General features: G+C 36.1%; 1 protein-coding gene across 9 annotated transcripts in view; it reads left to right on the top strand.

Moving 5' to 3' along the window:
- Positions 1-22,578, top strand: part of sytl2a (synaptotagmin-like 2a) — a 123,749-nt gene extending 101,171 nt beyond the window's left edge. For all 9 annotated transcript variants that reach the window (XM_059964532.1, XM_059964534.1, XM_059964531.1 and 6 more), the window contains 7 exons: positions 316-485; positions 3,440-3,542; positions 10,038-10,199; positions 18,718-18,793; positions 18,873-18,963; positions 21,187-21,392; positions 21,802-22,578. In XM_059964532.1, the coding sequence (XP_059820515.1) occupies positions 316-485; positions 3,440-3,542; positions 10,038-10,199; positions 18,718-18,793; positions 18,873-18,963; positions 21,187-21,392; positions 21,802-21,950 (957 nt within the window). In that variant the 3' untranslated portion in view covers positions 21,951-22,578. The remainder of the gene's footprint in view (positions 1-315; positions 486-3,439; positions 3,543-10,037; positions 10,200-18,717; positions 18,794-18,872; positions 18,964-21,186; positions 21,393-21,801) is intronic.
- Positions 22,579-24,162: the final 1,584 nt, after the last annotated feature.

Below are 24,162 nucleotides of genomic sequence, written 5' to 3'. Positions count from 1 at the left end.
GTTCCAATTGCAGAAAATATCTCTACATTACCTTTCTCCCTCTTGCAGAATGTTTTTTCCTTGAATACAATTGCTATTCTACTTTGTTCAAAATTGCTATTTTCTCATTATTCAGTACTTAAATAATTCCAAAGAAAAACTAATTTGAAGATGTTTGAGGGAAAACAAACAACAACAGGAAAATCCACATTTTGTATTGCTAAATGAACAATAGATGAATAATCTGTGAAACTGTATTTGGTCAATCTGTATAACTATTTTCTTGTTTTATTGTATAGTCCTTTACTTAATTGTCAACTGTTTTAATGCTAACAGGTTAGTGGAAGTATAATGAGCATCTATAGCAATGAATTTGGAAATATTGATGTCAGAGGGAAAATTCAGTTTTCATTGGATTACGTAGACAAGTTGAAGGAATTCCATATATTTGTTGTACGTTGTTCAGACCTGGCTGCTGCTGATGAGAAGAAAAATCGATCTGATCCGTTAGTATTCTTTTCTTTAAAATATTATTAATTCTTTTTAACATTATTTGTGTGCTATGTGTCCTGTTTTAAATGTGGTGTCAGGGTACTTTTGGTGATGTCTATAAAATGAATCCTATGTACAGTATAGTTTAGTCAGACTTGCATAGGTCTGAAATGTGACCCTCAATGCCCTTATTCAGGGTGGAAAATTCTAAGTGATTGGAATGTACATAATCATTGGAAATTTCTCCTCTAAATTGTTGCCACTCATCAAAGGCTGTCTGTGATCATTTCCACCAGTTTGTTTGTTTGTTTGCAAATCGAGATTTCTAAATATCGAACTGTTCCTTAAAATTATTTATGCATTTTAAGCCACATTATTATAAACAATGCCTTTCTTCTAGAATAGGACAGTTGTTTTTGGTCCAAGTGTCATTGGACTTGCAGTGCTAATCTGAAACAGATTAATCTGTATCAGGTAAATGTTAAAATCAGTATGTAAAAATAGTATACATTCCACTTTTTTTTAAAAGTCAATGACTCCTAACAAATGTCTATAATAAGATTACGTGACAAATTAAAATTAATAATACCATAAGACATGGGAGCAGAATTAAGCTATTCAGCCCAGTGAACCAACTCCACCATTTAAACATGGCTGATTTTCTTTTTCCCTTTCAACCTCATTATCTTGCCTTCTTCCCATAACCGTTGATATCCATATCAATCAAGAATCTATCAACCTGTGCTTTGATACCCAATGAGTTGGCCCCCATGGTTATCTGTGGCAATGAATTACACAGATTCAACATCATCTGGTTCAAGAAATACCTCTTCATCTCTTTTCTAAAGGGACATCCTTCTATTCTGAAGCGGTGCCCCCCTGGTCCTAGACTCTCCCACTACTGGAAACACAGTCTCTATGTCTACTATCCGGGCCTTTCAATATTTGGTAGGTTTCAATGAGATCTCTTGCTCAATATTTTAAACTCCTGTGAGTACAAGCCCAGAGCCATTAAGAAATCATGTTAACCCTTTCCTCTCCAAGATCATTCTCATAAACTTCCTCTGGAACGTCTACAATGCCAGCAGATCCTCCTTTAGATATAGGGGCCAGAACTCCTCAGTACTCCAGATGCAGCCTGACCAATGCCTTGTAAAGTCTCAGCATTACATCCTTGCTTCTATGTACTACTTGTTTCAAAAGAAATGACGATATTGCATTTGCCTTCCTTACTACCAGCTCAACTTGCAAGTTTATCTACAGGACTCCCAAGTCACTTTGCACCTCTGAATTCTGCCCCATTTAGAAAATAGTCTATACTTTTATGCTTTCTACCAAAGTGTATGACCATATACTTCCCTGTATTGTATTCATCTGCCATTTCTTTGCCCATTCTCCCAACCAGTCCAAGTCCCTCTGCAAACTCCATGTTTCCACACCACCACCTGCCCCTCCACTAGTCTTTGTATCATCTACAAACTTGGCCACAAATCATCAATTCCTTCATTCAGGTTATTGGCATATAATGTTAAAGTGGCAGACCCAATGTTGACCTTTGTGGAATATTGCTAGTCACTAGCAGCCAACCAGAAAAGGTCCTCTTATTCCCACTCTTTCTTCTACCAGTCAATTTTTTTCCAGCTTGTTTGTAAAACAATAAACTCCTGCCATGTTTAGCAACCTTTTGTGTTGCACTCGCCTTCTGAAAATGCAAATGACCATCCACTAACTTTCCTTTGTCTATCCTGCGTGTAAGTTACTTCAAAGAATTTCAACAATTTGTCAGGCAAGATCTCCCTTTAAGAACACCATGCTGACTTTGGCCTATTACCATATGTTTCCAAGTATCCCAAGTCCTTAATAATGGACTCCAATATCTTATGAACTACCAATGTCAGGATAACTTGCCTACAATTTCCTGTCTTTTGCAAACCATCCCCCCCCCCACAAAGAGTGGAGTGATATTTGCAATTTTCCAATCCACTGCAACCATTCCAGACTAGTGATTCTTTAAATATTACTACTAATGATCCCACAATTTCTTCAGAGACCTCTTTCAGAATCCTAGGGTGTAGGGCATTCAGTTTAGTTAACTTATCCACCTTCAGACTTTTCAGCTTCCCAAGCACCTTTTTCTTAATAATGGTGACTTCACTCACTTTTGCAACCCTCCCTGACTCATTCAAATTTTGGCATGTCTTTGGTGTCTTTCACAGTAAAGGCTGAATAAAAATATTTAGTTTGTTGACCAATTCTTTGTTATCCATTACTGTTCTCCAAATTCATTTTCCAGTGCTACATTGCCCACTCTTATTCTTCATGTATCTGAAAAACATTTTTGTCATCTTTTATATTATTGTCTATCTTATATTCATATTTCATCTTTTTTCCTTTATTGATATTTTTAAAAAATTGTCTTCTGGTTTTTAAAGCTTTCCAATCCTCTAGTCTCCTATTGATATCTGCCAGGCACCATGGTTTGCATTTCAAACTTGCGAACTGTCTAGGCTATGGACATTTTACAGGGACAGAGCCCGGTGAAGACCTGGAGGCAAAAGTGCATCACAATCATGGAGTGATGTGCTTTATTTTGCTGAAAAGATCAATACCAAAGTAATTTAATAGATGTATTTAAATACTACAGGAATAGTAAAGGTAAAAAAATACATTGAGTATAGAATGAATGAGATACAAACTCAGACTGGTAAATGATACCTTAAAGAACAGTGTGGGGATATTTTTCTAAAAGTATGGGCATCAGAGGCACAAATACCAGGTGTCAAAAAATTGGATGCAGAATCGATGAAACTGGATGGATTAAACGTAATAGGTTAAGCGCTATCCTCTAATTGTCGTGACTAAGTTAAAGCATGAGAAAAGTGAAAATGCAAACTCAAGCACGTCAGAAAGAAAACCACAGAACTCTACTATTCAGTCTTAGCTCATCAATAGTCTCTGGTTCTTTCAGATATGTGAAAAGCTACCTGCTTCCAGATAAAGTTAAATTGGGAAAGAAGAAAACAACAGTGAAGAAGAAAACTTTGAGTCCAGTCTACAACGAAATACTACGAGTAAGGGGTTCAAGCATCATTTTTCTCAACTTTGTTTAGCTATAGATAATATTTTAAGTGAAATATTATAAATATCAATAATGGTAATTACATTTTCATCTTTGAAAGTATTGGTGCTCTTGTGAACCTTTACTTACTTTTACTTCATTGTCACCAAACAATTGTTACAATCATCACAGCGATATTTGATTCTGTGCTTCACGCTCCCTGAAGTACAAATCGAAGTAAATATAATAAAAATTTAAATTATGAATCATAATTAGAAAATAGAAAAGGGAAAGTAAGGTAGTGTAAGTCAGGTCCGGATATTTGGAAGGTACGGCCCAGATCCAGGTCAGGATCCGTTCAGCAGTCTTATCACAGTTGGAAAGATGCTGTTCCCAAACCTTAAGAATTATATAAAATTATATTACTACTGCTATATCATAGACAAATTTCAGAGTGTGATAGTTGTGATGCAACTCCGAAGTAGTTGGAAGTAGAAGTAGTCTCTATACTTTTCGGTGATGTTGCATGTCTACCAGAGTAATGCTGGATCCTGGAATTAAAATTTAACACCGCTTTCATCAGCAGAATTTGTATTACCTTGAATTCTGGAAGTTAGAGAAGTAGTTAAATTCTGGTGATGCTAAGAAACTGGGATTACAGGAAAATTAACTGGATGAGCAAGCAATTATTTCAGCCTATTTTGCAAGTTGGTTAGAGAGAGTGCTGTTGCTCTTGTTGCAATTACAGAATTTTTGGTAAGCCTGAACCTGAGGTGCTATATTAAGCATTAATTTTCCTGACTTCACTTCCTAGAAAGCAAAACCAAGCAATATAAATGAGAACAAGGTTTTGTTCCCTGATGGCTCAATCCAGTTTATGCTCTCTTTGACTGACAGAACATGGGGCACCTACATAAACTCACACAGCCACCGAAAACCCTGTAATCTCAGTCTCTGAGGCTAGTGTGAGAGCACCCTTCAGAAGGGTGAATCCATGGAAAGCACCTCTGGCCCAGATGGCACACCTGGCCGAGTACTGAAGAAATGTGGGCTTGAGTGTTGACTGACGTCTTCAACCTTGCACTTCGGCAGTCTGAGGTACCCACCTGCTATGAATAGAATGACAATTTGCCTCAGTGAATATCATCCAGTAGCACCTGCATCAGCTGTGATGAAGTAGCTGAAGAAGTTGGTTATAAAGCACATCTACTTCTGCCAGTGGAGTAACTTGGATCTGTTCCAATTTGCCTACCATCACAACAGGTCAAAGGCAGATGCTGTTTCATTGGCCCTTCACTTTGCTCTGGAACACCTGGACAATGAAAGTGCATACATCAGTTTGTCCTTCATTGACTACAGCCTAGTATTCAACACCATCCTCTCCATGAAACTCATCACTAAATTTCAAGTCCTAGACCTCAATACCTTCCTGTGCAACTGTATCCTTGACATCCTCACTGGTGACCCCAGTGTGGTGAACTACATATACCTGTCTGGACACGCCCCCCCCAGCTGACAGCTCCTGTGGCTCCTCCCACAGACCGTGGCTCCTCCCACAGACCCCAGTATAAAGGCGATTGAGGCCTGAGCCCTGCCCTCAGTCTCCAGGATGTAGCATGGTGGTCAATTGCTGCTTGTTCTTTCTTCCAGTCAATAAAAGCCGATATCTCACCTCCTGTCTCAGAGAGTTATTGATGGTGCATCACCTAGTAAGTATGGATCGGCAACAACATCTCCACAATCACCATCAGCACAGGTGCACCTCAAGGCCATGTGATTGGCTCCCTTCTTTATGAACTTAATACCTATTACTGTGTGGGAAAGTATAGCTCCAATCCAATATTTATGTTTGTTGACTACACCACTGTTGTTGGCCAAATCAAAGGTGGTGATGAATCAGCATAAAGGAGGGGGATTGAAAATCTGATTGAATGGTGCCACAACAACAACCTCACACTGTCAGCAAAACCAAACAGCAGATGATCAACTACAGGAGGAAGAAGCCAGAGGTGCACGTGCCGGTCCTCATTAGGGGATTGGAAGTGGAGAGGGTTGCAAGCTTTTAATTACTTGGCATTATCAAAGGACCTGTACTGGGACCAGCACATATTAAGTGCAATCACAAATAAAGCGCAACAGTGCCTCAACTTTCTTATAAGTTTGCGTAGATTTGGCATATTGCCAACAACTTTGACTATAGATACACAGTATTTTAACTGGTTGCATCATGACCTGGTATGAAAACACCCATGCCCAAGAATGGAATAGTCTATAGCGAGTGGTGGGTATAGCCTAGTCCGGGGGTCGGCAACCTGCGGCTCCCGAGCCATTTGTGGCTCTTTCACCTCTGTGCTGCGGCTCCCTGTGGCTTTGGGAAATAATTGGTCAGTATTTAATTAAAATGTATTTTATGTTAGTTTGTTAGCTTTTGAAATGTAATTCTAAATTTGAAGATTATGGTGATCTTGTACAATCTAAGTGTGGCGACATCCGAAACGGCTCACAATTAGCCAGCATTCAGGCTAAGGGAGATAGCCTACGGGGGTTTGTGAGTACGCGTCTTTTGCAGCATCTGCGTCCATGGGGGCTGGGTTGAGAGAGGCTTAAAAGCAAGGCTGTTTAGTTCGAATAAAGCTATCTTTGACTGCAGTTTACTGACACCGCTACAACGTGTTTTTATCGCTGGCTGTCCAGACGGAAGGTGCTGAAACGCTTTGTCGCGTGTCTGGAAGAAGTGAAAACTTTCCTGGGCAGCAAAGGGCTCACCTTTCCTGAGCTGGAACAGCCAGAGTGGCTGGAAAAGCTACACTTCATGGTAGACATGACAGCGCACCTGAACACGCTGAACACAGCTCTTCAGGGGTAAGGACGTACAGCCCTGCACATGTTGGAGGATGTTTTGGCATTCGAGCGCAAGTTGACAGTGCTTGCCAGAGATTTACAGAAAGGCACTTTGTCTCACTTCCCCAATTTGAGAGAGTTCAAACAAGGTCACGACATGATAATTTCGGAGTATTTACATTCTGCAATCATCGCAATGCAAACATCGTTTGGGAAACGCTTCTGTGAGTTCAGAGAGGAAAAAAACACATTATCCTTCCCGGTCACTCCCTTAAGCATCGATCCTTCCCTACTGAATACGACTGCATTGGCAGGTGTGAGTCAACCTGATCTTGAGATGGAACTGGCTGACATAGCCGACAAAGACATATGGGTGTCCAAGTTTAGACGCTTGACAGCAGACCTTGAAGATGTTGCCCGTTCTTGCTCAGAAACACAAATGGAGTGATATTGAAAACCTTCCAAAACCGGACAAACTTGTGTTCGAAACATTTATGTAAACATTAAAAAGTATGCGCTTTGAGTCCTGTCGATCTTTGGATCCACATATGTAAGTGAGCAGGTGTTCTCCAACATGAACTTTATTAAAAACAAACATCGCGCATGCCTCACAGATGACAGCTTGCGATCCTGTGTAAAGATGAAGGTGACGTCATACAGCCCTGATGTGCAGACGCTGTGCGCTGAGGTCCAGGAGCAGAAATCCCATTAACCAAGTATGATAAATATTTTAATTGCCTATTATTTTATGTGTATTCATATTTTTTCATTGTTCAGTGAAATAGTCCTTTTATTTTTCAGGCTGACAGCTGGCTGATGTTATTTTTGGTTTGCTGCTGGCGGAAAATTTAAGTTCGGCGTTTTTCATAAATACAAGAAGGACTCAAATAGACATTGAGTATTTTACTTTAAAGTAACTTTCAACCCAACGTCTTTTTTTCGGAGTTCAAAATGTTTTTGTTGCATGCAGAAATGTAATTTCATTTTCTCTGCAGGAGTTCATCAATTTCATAAATGCAACACATTATAGTTTGTTTATACATAGCATAAAGGCAAAAAAAACGTTGTATGCAGTGTTATTTCATTTTAAATGTCAAACGGGTTTTGCGGCTCCCAGTGTTTTCTTTTCTGTGGGAAACGGGTCCAAGTGGCTCTTTCAGTGGTAAAGGTTGCTGACCCCTGGCCTAGTCCTTCACAGGCAAAGCACATTTACATGGTACACTGCCACACAAAAGTAGCACCCATCGTCAAAGATCCTCACCCATGTAAGCCATGCTCTCTTCTCACTACAACCATTCGCAAAATCTGGTTTTTGCACGTTGGTTCTTTGTTCAAAGTTAAAAGTTACTTAAAAGTAACTATATTATCAAAGTACATATATGTCACCATGTACAACCAGATTAATTTTCTTTTGGGAAACACCAATAGAATCAATGGAAGACTGCACCCAACAGGATGGACAACACCCAACGTGCAAAAAAAAGCTGTGCAAGTACAGAAAGAAAGGGGGAGGGAGAAATATAATAATAATAATAATCAATAAATAAGCAACAAGGATTGAGAGCATGAGATGAAGAATCCTTGAAGGTGGGTCCATAGGTTGTGGGAATACTTCAGTGATTGGGCAAGTGAAGTTATCCCCTCAAGAGCTTGATGGTTGAGGGTTAATAACTGTTCCTGTACCTGGTGGTGTGAGTCCTGAGACTCCTGTACCACTCTGATGGCAGCAGTGAGAAGAGAACATGACCTGGATGATGGGATCTTGGTGATGGATGTTACTTTAACGTGTGAGGGCTCCATATAGATGTGGTGGGTGTATTTTATTATTTGTAATTTCTATTGTGTTTGTTTATATTCCTGTAAAATGCCTGCAAAAATGTTTCTCGAGGTAGTATACGATAACATATGTAGTTTGATAATAAATTTATTTTGAACTTTGAAAGGAATGATATTTGTTCTGAGATTGTGGTGTAGTCAAAGTTCACTCTTTTGATTTGTAAGATGTCATGTGGAAAAATTAAGGCAGGAAAGATTCATATACTTTGAATCATTGGACATAATCTCATTGAAATGCTTAAAATTCTGAAGTGTGCTTGGTGCTGAGATGCTGTTCCTTTTGCAAAGCATTCTCAGGAGTTAGAACTCTCTGTCTTAGACTCTGACCACAATCAGATAGATTATGAATCTTTGGAATGCTCTACCCCACAGAACCGTGGCTGTTTGGCCAGTTAGCTTATTCAAAACTAAGGCCAGAGACCATGATAATAAAGGAATATAGATACGGGTCAGGAAGATGATATAAAAAATAATTTCTGATCTTATTGAATCTCAGACTAGGCTTGATTAATCATAAGACCAGTTATACTGTTTTTGAGTTTCTGTACTGTAACATCAGGCTGGAGATCCGAGAGCCAAAGAGCATAATCTGAGATACTTTAAATTTGCATTCTTTCGATGTGAAATTGGGTTGCTCTCTTTGAGAAGGCAAAATTCTATGATTGTGGGAAACCTCACTATAAACAAAAATGTAGGGAGTACCCAAAGGATCAGATATCAGCTGTGAAAGGAGGAACATTCCAAATCAATGAACTTTCATCAGAATATTGAAATGAAAGGTTAACTTTTTCTTCATTGATACTACACAATCTACATCCTCAATTTTTAAGTGATTCTCTCGTGAGTGATTGTGGAGCTATCACCCACAGAAGGACCTTAAATTAGCTGAATTTTTTGCAAAGCTGCAGTGTCAAGATATACGAAAGAAAACAAGATACATAACTGAAGATACCAGTTTAATGATGAACTGATAGCATGGTGGACCAGAATTCAGAGGCTGAATGTTTTACATTCCAAGTTACACATGCCAAACTTACAGCTCCACTAAATACAAATGAACTTCCATAATTATATTAATAAAAATTAAAAACTTTCATGCCATTCATTCTGTGGAGGTATGGTTACCATAAAGAGCAGGTTATTTTTTTCAGCTCGTATGATCAACTTATGGATGTCTGTAAACATGAAACCAGTTTTTGTTTGATGTTCTGTGCTCGTGCAGGCAAATTATGATGAGTTGAAGACAGATGTTACTTGTGCACACATACAAAGTGTGTTGGAAAGCATGATGGCATTATAATTTTGAATGGAGGAGATTTGCCCAGAGTTATTTTCATTTACTTCCTAACTGTCCGTTTATCACTAAGGAAAACAAAGATGATGAGATGAAGAAGGCTAAGAAAAGATTCATTTTACCGCTACATATCTAGAAACCCAGCATAAATTGTATCATGAGATCTAAAAGGATATAAGGAGCTTTTAAAATTCATAACTGTGAATAATTGGTCCACATGTTATTGCTTTTATGTAATAACTCATGGAGCACAGTATTTGCTGTGACTCTTTCTGAATTCATGATTATTATTTTTCAAAGTTGCAGTTAATGTAGTATTTTCTGTTTAACAAATTTGAGACACACTAATACAAATCAATTGGCACTAAACATGCGTGAGTTTTGAAGAATGATGTATATTTTCATTTGATGTATAATTGTTTAGTGGTTAACAAGTATCTAAGAATAAGCTGCTGATAAGCAATAAAACTAGTGACAATAAATGTTTATTTTTATCTGTTTCCATTCTAACTGTGTTCTGTTTCTCTTGTATTACAGTATAAAGTTGAAAAGAATGTCCTGCTGGCTCAAACTCTGAACCTTTCTGTGTGGCATAATGACACATTTGGAAGAAATAATTTTCTGGGTGAAGTAGACATAGAACTGGAAAAGTGGGATTGGAGTAACAAGCAAATGGAATGGTACAACCTGAAACCAAGGGTAATTTATAGTGAAATAATTTAAAATATACAAGACAATTCAAAACAATGCACTTTTGTAAAGTTAAATATTAATTCAGAATGCTTAAAATATTGGTCACCTTCAACTTTAAAACATATTTTCCAGTTATGTAACTTCTATAAGAAATAGAAACTCAGTTACATAAGCACGTTAATGATACAAAGTAAATAATATTCCATCACTCAATTAATAAAGCATTTAACGTAACCCATCACAGGCTGGCCCTGGGCTACGAACACCTGATTATGGGCATCCCTATGTATTAATGAGCTCCCATAATATTTTTAAATTCATAAGCCTGACATGTGTTCATCCCTACAAACAGTAAAACTAGTTTCTCTTTCCACTTTTAGTAATTGTTCTTTCTCATAAATCTACTATATGTGTTTTTGTACCTTTCATTACAATGTGGGGTTTGGTTACCATATTGATTTTTGTATATTTTTTGACATGAACACAATCAACGTATGGTCTTCTGTAAAAACAGAACTTATTTATTACCCTTGAACAACCTGTACTTTACTGCAAACAAGTGGAGTAGTATTTTCCACAGGTAATGTTTTTTTTGATAACCTTTATCACCTGTTTTACCTGATGCATTACATATAGGATGTTATTAATCACCATGGTCATTTAGAGGCTCAGTATGAAATTATGTCATGATTATGTGCTTATCAGTATGTGGATTAAGCATATTAAAGAAAATTTTAACAGCAGCTACACAAGTTTTTCAGATACCTTCAGCTTACCAGATTATGAGCCGCAGATCTCCAAATATCAACCAAAAGATCAGGCTACTGTTGGCTGGAATCATGAGTGGATCTAGTGTGGATCTAGTAAGAACACATGATCCATTACCTTAAACGAAACATAGAAAATCTACAGCACATTACAAGCCCTTCAGCCCACAATGCCGTGCCAACTATGTAATCTACTCTAGAAGCTGCCTAGAATTTCTCTACTGCATAGCCCTCTATTTCTCTAAGCTCCATGTCTCTTAAAAGACCCAATTGTATCCACCTCTACCACCTTCACTAGCAGTGCATTCCACGCACCCACCACTCTCTGTGTGGAAAAACATGCCTCTGACATCCCCCTTATACCTACTTCCAAGCACCTTAAGACTATGCCCTCTCATGTTGAATGCCTTTGAGGACAGCCTTCTGAGTATGCAGCATTTCACAGGAGCAAAAGAAGGTAAACCAGATTTGCCAGAGGATCTCAAAGGAGGAGTGAATGGATTCTTGCCAGGAGAGTACATCTCCAAGGTATTTATTGGAGGTCACACCCAGAGCTCCTGTTTTCTGATGAACATCATAACCAGAGAATAAAGCTTTTAAACCAAAAGTGACAGAGATCTGTCGACCTTTACAGGCAGAACTGCAGCCATGTTGTAGAAGTGATTTTTACTATCACTCTGAACTTAGCCAGTAGATTATTTCAAGTAGTGATGATTAACTCTTCACAACAGAGCGCAAGAGTTGTGATGTCATGTTACAATAGGATAAGATGTTGGTGAGACTGAACCTTGAATATTTTGTGCAGTAGTGGTTGGGTTGCCATTCTATAGGAAGGATGTAAGTAAGCTAGAGAGATGCAGGAAAGATTCAGTAGGATGTTGCTGAGACATGAGGAGAGAATAGATGGGCTGGGACTATTTCTCTGTAGTAAAGAAGGCTGAGGGGTGAACTTGTAGAGGTTTATTAAATTGCGATGGGCATTGTGAAGGTGGATGGTTGCAGTCTCTCTCCCAAGGCAGGAGTGTCTAAAACTAGAGGGGAAAGATTTGGAGTTGACCTGAGGAAGATTCTAATGCAAAGGATGGTGGGTATATGGAGTGAGTCATCAGAGTAATCAGGATCAGTTTTAAATGGTTAAAAGTATGTCAAAAAGACAGTTGGACAGGTTCATAGGTAAGAAAAGTTTAGAATGTTGTGATGTTTGCTCAGTGCAGGCAAATAGGACAATGGGGCTCCTAATATGCATCCTCCCTTAAAGTGCGTGTAAGATCAAATGCTTGGCATGCGCAAGATGGGCCTTTTTTTTGGTGTGATTATAACTCTGTGACCCTGTCAACAGATTACTGCATTAGCATCATTTTTAACCTCCAATCAAGCATATGGGGCTTCATCTCCTTTGGCATGTGGAAAACTACCAAAGCAATCATGTTGGAATTATTGTCCTCACCACACAAACTCTCCATCATTGAAATGGAGTGTGAGAGTTACAAGTGACCTTGCTAACTTTACGCCTGCTGCTGAAAACTACGCACATTCCTCTATATTTGCAGCCCCCAGTCGAGGTGCTCCAACTAAGTGCTTGCCTCTGCAAATTTTATCAGTCTTGCAGATAGAAGGCAGTGGCCTTGCTCCCAATCATTGAAACACACCTCATTTTTACTGGAATCAATTAATTCCATTTGGAGTTGGTGTGCAATTTTGAATCAGTCCTTCTGTACTTACATAGGATATGCATTTTCACAGTTCTATTTAAGAATTCAATTTAAAAAGATTTTTTTTACTGATTATCGGGATGCGGAAGTATTTGCACAAGAACTCCCAAATATTCGCTAACCACAGCCAAAGATTTAAAAGTGAAACGGATTAATGTTTAAGGACAGAAGAATATTTAAATACATTCTTAATTATATGATACGGGGGAGGAAGGTAAAAATTTGAGAAATATTAATTGAGAGTAGTGATATTTTTTCTTTTCTTATATATACTTGTTTATGTTACGGGGGAGCTTCGGATCGATTGCTACGGGATTCACGTGTGCAATCATGGCGATTGCCATGACCTGTACAAGGGAGGGGGGTAATGTGTTTTTTTTAATTCACAACATTAGTAGGGGGGTATTTTGTTATTTTTTTCTTTATAATCTATTTTTCTTTATTCTTTCTTAATTTTGCCTGGACAATCGGGGGTGGGGGGGGTGGGAGAGACACATAGCAACATGGAGAATTTTAAAAAGATTCCCCAAGTACTACGAAAGTTGAAAAGTTAGGTATTACTATAGACTGGAGTAACTCTGTTTAAAATAATGACTAATTTACTGAATTTTAAAAGTTTTAATGTTAATGGGCTTAATGGATCGGTGAAAAGAAAAAGAATTTTAACATACATTAAGAAAATGAAAATAGATACAGCTTTTTTACAAGAAACACACTTAACAGAGATGGAACATCAGAAATTAAAGAGAGATTGGGTTGGAAATGTTATTGCAGCTTCATTTAATTCAAAGGCAAGGGGAGTTGCAATTTTGGTTAATAAAACTTTACCAATTAAAATACAAAATGTATTAATTGATTTTGCGGGGAGATACGTAATTATACATCGTCAAATTTTTTCAGAACTATGGACTCTTATGAATATTTATGCACCAAATGAAAATGATGTAAAATTTATACAAGAGGCCATTTTGAATTTGGCTGATGCACATGACAAAACATTAATAGGTGGAGATTTTAATTTTTGTCTAGACCCAATTTTAGATAGATCAGCAAAGGTTGTTACAAAATCAAAAGTAGCAAAATTAACTTTATCATTGATGAAAGATTTAAATTTGATTGATATATGGAGAAGAATTAATCCAAAAGAAAGAGATTACTCATTTTATTCAAATAGACATAAAACTTATTCAAGGATAGACTTTTTCCTATTATCAACGAATATTCAAGACAGAGTGAAAAATATGGAATATAAAGCAAGAATATTGTCAGATCATCCCCCTTGACAATGATAATGATGGATAAAGAGGAATTGATTTATTTAATTCAATATTATTAAAACGTCAAGATTTTTGTGATTTCATGAAAAAGCAGATTCAGTTTTTTTTAGATATAAGTTTACATTCAGTTGATGATAAATTTATAGTATGGGAAGCAATGAAGGCATATTTGAGAGGCCAGATAATAAGTTATACTTCTGAAATTAAAAAGGAATATATGGTAGAAATAGATCAATTGGAAAAAGAGATTACAAAATTAGAAAAAGAATCTCAAAGATATATGACCGAAGAAAAATGAAGACAACTTGTTAACAAGAAGTTACAATATAATACACTTAAGACATACCGAACAGAAAAAGCAATTATGAGAACTAAACAGAGATATTATGGACTAGGTGAAAGATCACACAAGATTCTTGCTTGGCAGTTAAAAACAGACCAGATTTCCAAAACGATAATTGCAATTAGAACAAGTGTAAATAAAATTACTTATAAACCTTTAGAAATTAATGAAACTTTTAAGAATTTTTATTCTGAACTGTATCAATCAGAATCACAAAATGATAATGTCAGGATAGAAAGGTTTTTATCACAAATAACTCTTCCAAAATTGAATTCGGAAGCACAGAAGGGATTAGATATGCCTTTTACATTAAAAGAGGTTGAAAAAGCTCTAGGATCACTTCAGAGTAATAAATCCCCAGGAGAAGATGGTTTTCTTCCTGAATTTTATAAAAAGTTTAAAGATTTACTAATTCCTCCTTTTATGGAGTTAATATACCAAACAGAAAGAACACAAACTTCCAGAATCTTTTTAAACAGCTGTTTTAATAGTATTGCCAAAAAAAGATAGAGATCTTTTAAAGCCAACATCATATAGACCTATTTCTTTGTTGAATACCGACTGTAAAATAATAGCAAAAATTTTATCTAATAGATTATCTAAATATTTACCAAAATTAATGCATATGGATCAAACAGGATTTATCAAAAATAGACAATCGGCAGATAATGTAACTCGGTTACTTAGCATAATTCATTTGGCACAAAAGAGGGAGGAAATGAGTGTATTAGTTGCCTTAGATGCAGAAAAAACATTTGATAGATTGGAATGGGATTTTTTATTTAAGGTATTGGAAAAATATGGATTAGGAGTATCTTTTATAAAATGGATTAAAACCTTAAATACTAATCCCAAAGCTAAAATAGTGACAAATGGTTAAATTTCAACATCATTTCAGTTAACAAGGTCAACTAGACAAGGTTGTCCATTATCACCTGCTTTATTTGTGTTGGCGATAGAACCATTAGCTGAATTACTTTGAACGGATCCAGATATTATGGGTTTCAGAGTTAACCAGGAGGAATATAAGATTAATTTATTTGCTGACGATGTTTTGCTTTATTTAACAAACCCATTGTATTCGCTGTGTAAATTATCTTCTAGATTGGAAGAATATGGGAAAATATCAGGCTACAAAATAAATTGGGATAAAAGTGAAATTCTACCTCTTACTAAAGGAATTTATAGTCAATGTCGACTAATAACTCAATTTAGATGGCCGATAAATGGTATAGAATATTTAGGTATAAGAGTTGATAATGATATAAAGAATTTGTATAGATTAAATTATTTGCCATTATTGAAAAAAATTCAAGAAGATCTTGATAAATGGATGAGGTTACCAATAACATTAGTAGGCAGAGTAAATGCTGTAAAAATGAATATATTCCCTAGATTACAATATTTATTCCAAACACTACCAATACAATTACCGCAGAAGTTTTTTCAAGAGTTAAATAAATGTGTGAGTAAGTTCCTTTGGAAAGGCAAGATGTCAAGAATATCGTTGGAAAAATTGACATGGAAATTTGACTTAGGAAGGTTACAACTTCCAAACTTTAAGAATTATTATAAAGCAAATCAACTTAGATTTATTGCATCTTTTTTTGATGAAGATAAACTGGCATGGATTAGAATAGAATTAGATAAAATAGGAGAAAATATATCAGAAGATTTTATATATAAGTGGGAATCTAAATGGATACGGGAAAAGAAAGAATCTCCGATATTAAAACATTTGATAGATTTATGGGATAAGGTAAATGTTGATGATGAGATAAAGAAATCTTTATTAGCAAAGAGACCTTTAATTCAAAATAAACTTATTCCTTTTACAATGGATAATCAACGTTTATACAATTGGTTTCAAAAAGGGATTAGATATATAGGATATTGTTTTGAAGGAGGTATATTAATGTCATTTGATCAATTAAAGAATAAATACAAAATATCAAACAACACTTGTTTGTTATTTCCAATTAGGGGCTTATTTAAGAGATAAATAGGGTCAAACAATGTTATTGCTAAAACCTAATGAAATAGAAACTTTAATTCAAAAAGGAAAATTTTAAAAAATTATTTCTTGTATGTATAGTTTGATTCAAAAACAGGCAATTAAACAAGGAATTCATAAGTCAAGACAAAAATGGGAAACTGATTTGAATATTAAAATTGAAGAAACAAATTGGTCAAGACTATGTCTTGACAGTATGACAAATACAACAAATGTCCAGTTAAGATTAGTGCAATATAATTTTTTACATCAATTATATATGACACCACAAAAAATAAATAAATGAAGCCCAAATTTATCTGATCAATGTTTCCGATGTAATCAAGAAATTGGTACTTTTTTACACTCTACTTGTACTTGTTTTAAAATTCAGCCTTTTTGGACAAATTTAAGAGTTTTATTGGAACAAATTATTGGAACACAACTTCCACATAGTCCAACATTATTTTTACTAGGTGATATTGAAGGGATAAAACCGAAATCCAAACTGAATAAATATCAGAAAGAATTCATAAAAATTGCATTGGCAGTAGCCAAAAAGGCTATTGCAGTTGCTTGGAAATCGGATTCATACTTAAGTATAGATCGTTGGAAGAATGAAATTTTCAGCTGCATTCCACTTGAAAAAATTACTTATAATTTAAGAGATAAATATGAAATATTTCTGAAAACTTGGTGCCTTTATTTACAAAAGATAGGATTAAATATATAGGTGCTCTGGATAAAATTATTGGTTATTTGGGGAAAGAAATAAATATATATACTAAAGCTATTATGAACTCCATAGAGCATGTGGGGATCTTCTGATATCCAAGCATTCTTTCTTTCTTTTCTTTTTTCTTCTCTCTTTTCTTTCTCTTTCTACAGGGATATGTTGGGGGGGGGGATGGGGGAAGGGTTGATTTTTTTCCCCTTCTGTAACCATTTGAAAATTCAGTTAAAAAAATTTATTTAAAAAAAAGAATTCCAGTAGTTTGGCCCAGGACAATGAGAAAAAGTTCAATTACATGGGCTCCAAGTTATGAATGAGTGAATGACCTGATTTATAGAAATCTGACCATGCAAGTACTCCATTTTAAGCTGTAATAATAAAATATTACATGATATTCAGTAATGACTGGATACACTATATGTTCCATTAACTTAAATATTGATACTGTTAGGGTTGTTATTCAATAAAATGAAACATAAGTAGTGTATGTAGAGCAATATAATATGGGTTGTTATGGAAAATAGACTACTGACTTGTAAAGATAGTGACTTACATACATTTCTTGTGAATGCAACCTTTCTGTGAACTGGAGACTGCCTGTATGTCCAAACGTTTGACAAGCAAGCAGACACCATGGAAGGAATTATAGGCTTGAGAGAGGCATTGGAAAGCCATTTGGTTATCGTCATTAATTTTATGCAGTCAAGTGGCACAGATTAGCTGAATTACAGAGTCACATTGCCTAACAGAAACGCGGAAAATGGGAACATGGGTTGGTGATTTGGTCCCTTGAGCCTGCTCTCCCATTCTGTATAATCATATAATTTTTAGTAATCCAAACCAGCTATATAATTCCTTATTTTCTCTCTGCCTATTTTACATGTTGAGGTCACATTAGCTATACTCTAATCAATTAGAACTATTTCAAAGTCTGAAGTATGATGGAAAATAACCACCAATGCATTTACTATTTCTTGGGACATTTTCTTAAGTTCTCTGGGTTGCAAACTATCAGATCTTGGAGTATTCAGTTTTCCTAACACTACTTCTCGACTGATGTAGATTTAACTTAATCTCTTCAAAATGTTGGGGAACTAGTTATATCCCCTTTGTGAATATAAAACCTAAGTATGTATTTACTGTTCCCTGTAAATGTCTTGCTTCCAAATAAAGGCTATCTACATTTTCTTCACTAATTGTTTTCTCTTCAGTCAGTTTTTAGATTTTCTGCAAGCTTTCTGTAAAACTGTATTTTCCAAAGAATGCTAATAAAGTAAAACACTGTAACAAAGAAAAGGAATAAACCCTTGAGGGACTTCTAGGGTAATTTCAGAATTGGGAAAGAAAGCATGAACAAGATGTGCTCTAGGAGTGGTAGGATAGATGATTAGAATCTATCTGCTTCAACTTCATGATAGGGAAGAAACAAAATGCAGATAGATGAGTCATTGTTATCTGCAGAATCACATTGTTGAGATCGGCTAACTAGCTGTTTTTAACATAGCTTTCTAAGTTTATATTAAAAAAAAAGCAATTCTATACTTTTGTTACTTTCCTCATTAAGTTAAACCACTTTTTTAGAAGAGTACTTTGATCAGTGCATTCTTATATATGTTGTACAGAGGTTTTGCTATGTCATGGAAAAATATTATTTCAAATATTTTGACCAAATGATCCTCTTGTTCATAATTCTTTGCAGACAATTACATCTTATACAAGTGATAACAAAGGTACCCTAAGAGTGGCTTTCCGTTATATTCCACAGGGACACAAAGGTATTTTATCCTTCATATCTGATAATGTATGGTTATTTTCATTTGCATCAAATATAAATACTGATATTTTTGGCCACAGGGAAAAAAACAGGTGAAGTTCAGATTTGGGTGAAGGAAGCCACTAATTTACCGCAAATTAGGGCACATCGTTTGGATCCATTTGTAAAATGGTAATAATTTTATTTTTGTATTCTACATAAAATTATTATAAAGCTTTTCCATTTAATACATTATTTTACAAAGAATGATTATAATTGTATATATGAGATTTATTTCCAAGGAGCTTGAATTTGTGCTAATAACAAACTGAGAACATTTGCCATTGACGGGAAGGAAATAATCATCTCTGAAGGGGTAATTAGTTTCTCTTGGGCACATTCAAAGTGATTGCTGTTATCCAACAGTAAGAATCTTAACAGATTGGCTGAACTGCCTACGATATGAAAATATTCTCAGGCAAACTAGGAAAAAGCCCAGTTTATAATTAACTATTTACTTAAATTTTTGCAGACAGCAAAAAAAATTAAAACGTATTATGCAGAGGGGGTAGAAAGCAATTGGTGAAAAAAATTAAGTTTCCTGCTAGGAAAAATCGAATTAGCATTTTTATGTGTAGCCCTCAGGTTCTGTCAGCTGTGTAAGTCCAGGGAAGACTATCTCTGGCCCTGCTAAACCTGTGAAATTGAGGTGCAAAACCCCCTGTTTGTGTGGATGCTGCGTGACTTGTTGCAAAGCAGTACCATGAAATAACAGACTGTACACCGTATGCAATTAAATGATTTAGCTTTATAATTCTTAATTTGACTAAAGGGTTAGTAAAGAAAAAACAAAAAGAAAAGAGCCCATTTTAATGAAACAGACTAATGTATACAAGTTGGAGCTCACAGTTCCCCTTTCACCAATCTTTCATTGAGTTCCCTGAGCTTTGTCAACTCCCTGCCCCACTCCACGTCCACTCGTTCTAAGTGTCTATGACCTCTCCTTTCTGGCATTTTCTCTCTCCATGTCCCACCGGACAAAAGCCCCAGACCACCTGGGGGTCAGGCACACAGCAGAAAAATACAATCCCCTCATTGGATGGCTCATATTTCAAAGCACCCATTATCTCTAACTGTAACCCAAACACTGCGTCTACAGAAAGACCATTACATTAACAGTGAAACCTTTCCCAGGTTGTTACATATGTGAAAATGCATTATATTTGGAAATAATGAGGGAATTGCAGAGCACTTAGCTTTTTGGTGTTATGAACCCCGTAACTGGGTCATTTATCAGCAAAGATAGAGAGGTCCGTTGAAGTCTGATGGTACTATTTTAACAGTATTTATTGATAAAAATACACAAAATAATATCAATGCAAACATACAGATAATAGACATCGTCAATACTAAACCTAAAAGTGCGAGTATAATAATAATCAACAAGAAATAGCTCTATAGTTGTCTAGGGGATAATGTATTGTCCGATGGAAATATAAAAGTCACTGTTAGTTCACTAAAGCTGCAGCGTTTTGGTTTGAGAGAAAGACAGGTTAAAACTTGCCCAGTCCTTTTATGATGTCAACCCTTCAAGAGTCGTTGGGAGTTAGGTTCCCCGTTGTTAGCTAAAAGCCATTCTCCGTGGTAAAAGCCACCGGTTCCGGGGCAAATGGAACTGAACGCACGTGGCCTCCTCCCACTGGCTTCCGCTATTACGGGATCGCTAGCGTTTCTTCTGGTGCGCCTGAGGGGCTGTCCCCACAGACCCTCTTTTATTCTGACTCACAGGGTCTCAGATGACAATCAGGTTGGGGTGAGGCAATCCCTCCCTCAACCAGCCCACTTTGCCTGAGGGCTTCCACGTAGCACAGTATTGTAATACACAAGTCCGTCTCCAAGAGACACTGGCCGTTTCCCGTAGCTTTTATATCGCTGGGGGGGGGGGGGGTCAAGACATTCCGCACGTCTCTCTCTTATTTCCTGGGTCTCCTGACCCACATCAATAGCGATCCTGCGATTCTCAAAAAGGAGGCTGCTGCAGGCGTAACATTGGTAATAAACAGTTTGATGCATAATAATTGTAATTTCAGAAAAATAAATAGTGAATAGAGGCTGCTATTTTGGAACTGTCACGTCCGCACAGAAATCCTCTTGTTGGTATTTATGAGGGGAAATGCTCATCATTATGTAGGAAGTTGCTAATGTCTTTCTACAAAATCTAGGCTACAATTGATTCTTAACTGGCTGAGAGCAGGTTTCCATGGTTAACCAAGCATCATTGCAGTTATGTACTTTACACTTTTCGTAATTTTTGAGTTCTTATGCCAAAGGCAATTCCTTTTTGAGAGTAAACCAATATGTTTGAATTTGGATGAACACTTTAATTTAATCAAATTGACTTTTCCTCTCTACAAGTTTCATTCTTCCAGACACGACCAGGAAAAGCCGACAGAAGACTCGGGTTGTAAAGAAAAGCAGAAATCCCAATTTCAATCACACTATGGTTTATGATGGTTTTGAGCCTGAAGACCTCAAAGATGCATGTGTTGAACTTTCAGTCTGGGACCATGATAAACTGGTGAATCATTTCCTTGGAGGAATAAGGATTGGCCTTGGCACAGGTAATGGCTTCTAAGATGTTAAATCGTTTGAATTTCATCATTATCCACTGCAACTATCATAACTATTCTGTTATCACTTTTAACTGCCTTCAGTTGTAGGCCTTTTTAAATGTACGCATCAGGGATTTCAATTTGTAATTTGTTTTTAAAAAAGAGTTTGGAGTAGTGGTAGAGAATTCATTTGAAATTAGATTGGTATAGGTAAGAGTTTCAAGCAACATAATTTCACTGTAAATTGTAAGAGGATATAGGGATTAACAGCGCTGTAGGAATGTAGTTTATCATTATGTTACAAGGAAAGACAATTAATTAACTGATGTTTTTTGTAATCTCCAGTATATTGTGCGTTTATAAACTGAGGTCGAAACTTCTTATTCTTTCTTTATTGACCACTTCTGTTATTGGACAGGTAAAAGCTATGGATTGGCAGTAGACTGGATGGATTCCACAGAAGAGGAAAAACAAGTTTGGAATAAAATGATCACTCATCCAAATATATGGGTAGAGAATGTGCTTCCTTTGAGAATGCTAATGCTCAGCAAAAGCACCACAAACTGAACTCAAGTACTAAATACAAATTTTACAAATCTGGGAGAGGTCTTTCTACAAACCAGTATCACAAAATATTTTTGTGGCTGAACACCAGATGTGATAATATGGGGAAAATGTTTTCAATGATAACTTGCATTGGACTGAAAATCCTATGTTCACTTAAAATGTAAGAAAAGTTAAAGCTACATGTTGCTATATTAAAATACATTTTACAAAGCTGAAGTATTATAATTCAGTGCCATTAACATTTAAATGATTACAATAAACTTATTTCGTTCCAATGTTGGTTCATTATTGATATTGCAATATTTTAGCTTGTAAAAACCTATCATTATTTTGTTTATAAACTGTATGAAGATGAGTTCCAATATAATGGAAATTGTGCAATTAATTTGTTCATTTTGTAGCACTTAAAACAGTGAGTACAATGTGTGCCTGTCACTTTATATGTCTGTTTATCACTGCTAACCAAAGATTAACTTCCACCCAAATGCCTTTCTAATAGGTGAGTTTTTTTTTCAAAGTTGGGCAAATGTCAATGACAAATAAAAGATTTTAAATATTTTTGCTCATGTATGGTTGGCACTGTAACACTACAGACAAGCATATTCATAATAAAGACTCAAGCTACCAATGAGTTTTTCTCTTAATAATTTACTTGGGGTTGAGGTTAAGTTGCATGGCTAGTTTAGCAGGTTTACTCCACCTACATTGTGAAAGAGCAGTTTGGCAAATTTTCGTTTTGTAATCAAAGTCAATATCCCGTTTAATGTCATATCATTTTTATGTGGTGTGAATTTGCATAGATGTTGGTTTGGCAAATGTCATCTCTGTGCTCTGTTTTGCTCTTTGTATGTGTCAGTTGGAGGTGGATACTCCCAGTGGCAGAATTGTTTATGGATACATTTCGACAACCTTGCAACCTAAAGAACAATGCATGGCAGAATGGCGTTGAGCTCTGAATTCTGTCAACCAGATTATGTATAGCTTGGGAAGCACTGGATTGGATTATCATCTCTTATGCTATTTTCACTCTGCAATTTTATTTCTTAAATGATTTATTTCCAATATTTGGCTAACTTTGGTGTTTCTGATTTTCTATTACAGTATGTCATTGACTGCCAATTAACTTGAACATTCATCTATTGTCTTTCCCCTTTATAGTTCCAGTGGGAGAAATCAGAAGGTCCCGTACCAGAGATTCATTTCACTAGCCTTATCAATCAATGTTAAAGTGTCAACAGGTTTTCATTTTGACTAATATCTGTTATCCATAAAATCATAGCTCCAGAATAATCCCTAATATATGCACCTTATTATTTTCTATACCTCCAATAAAATCACCTAAGCACAAAGGGTCAATATGTCCCAACCTATCTAGTTTCCTCTTGTAACTCAAAACTGATGACATAAACTAGATTGGGATTTATTAACCCAGATTTTATATTAAGATTAACAATGAGGAAATTGGCACTTGCAACATTAATTTTCAGTGTATATGTGTACATAGTTTGTCATAGAAATCGGAAAACTGTCAAGATTGCCCTACTTCCCCATAAAATGGGGGCCACTCAAGAATAAGTGAGTTTTTTAAGCAACAACTTAACTCTTAAAAGCAAACAGTGAACTTTCTAGTAATGAAATTGACTTTTATGAGTATAGAATATATTTCCTTTAAACTTTTAATTCTGATGCAGATATCACCATTTCTTTAAAATTTATGCTATGTTGAAAATGTGCTTTCCATAGGCTGTATTTCACTAGTGACCATTTCTTGTTGGTCTCATGCAACAGGAAGTTATTTGCAAGCCTGTGCTGGAACCTCTGGTGTTTTTCCTGGTGTGGGATGTTTACCTATTGATATAATTTCTCAGATCAATGGGGGGGGGGGGGAAATATCAGATCTTGAAAGTGTAAATGGACAAACCTCACAGTGTCCAGGAAGAAAAGTGAATTAAAAAATCCCTGTTGAGTTACTGATTTTATTTTCTGTTTGCCCACAGTTTCTGAAAGGCGTATCTTTCTGAGCTCCACCTTTATCCACAAGCATCACTGTCAGGGTTGCATGTAAGACTTGTAGAGATCATGTAAGCTATGGAGAGGGTGCAGAGGAGATTTACCAGGATGTTGCCTGGTTTGGAGAACAAGTCATATGAAGCAAGGTTAGCAGAGCTGGGACTTTTCTCTTTGGAGCGTAGAAAAATGAGAGGGGACTTGG

The sequence above is a fragment of the Hypanus sabinus genome, chromosome 3, assembly GCF_030144855.1.
Source record: "Hypanus sabinus isolate sHypSab1 chromosome 3, sHypSab1.hap1, whole genome shotgun sequence".
Taxonomy (NCBI): Eukaryota; Metazoa; Chordata; class Chondrichthyes; order Myliobatiformes; family Dasyatidae; genus Hypanus; species Hypanus sabinus.
Note: the sequence above shows the minus strand (reverse complement) of the source record. Positions and strands in the feature narration are given on the sequence as shown.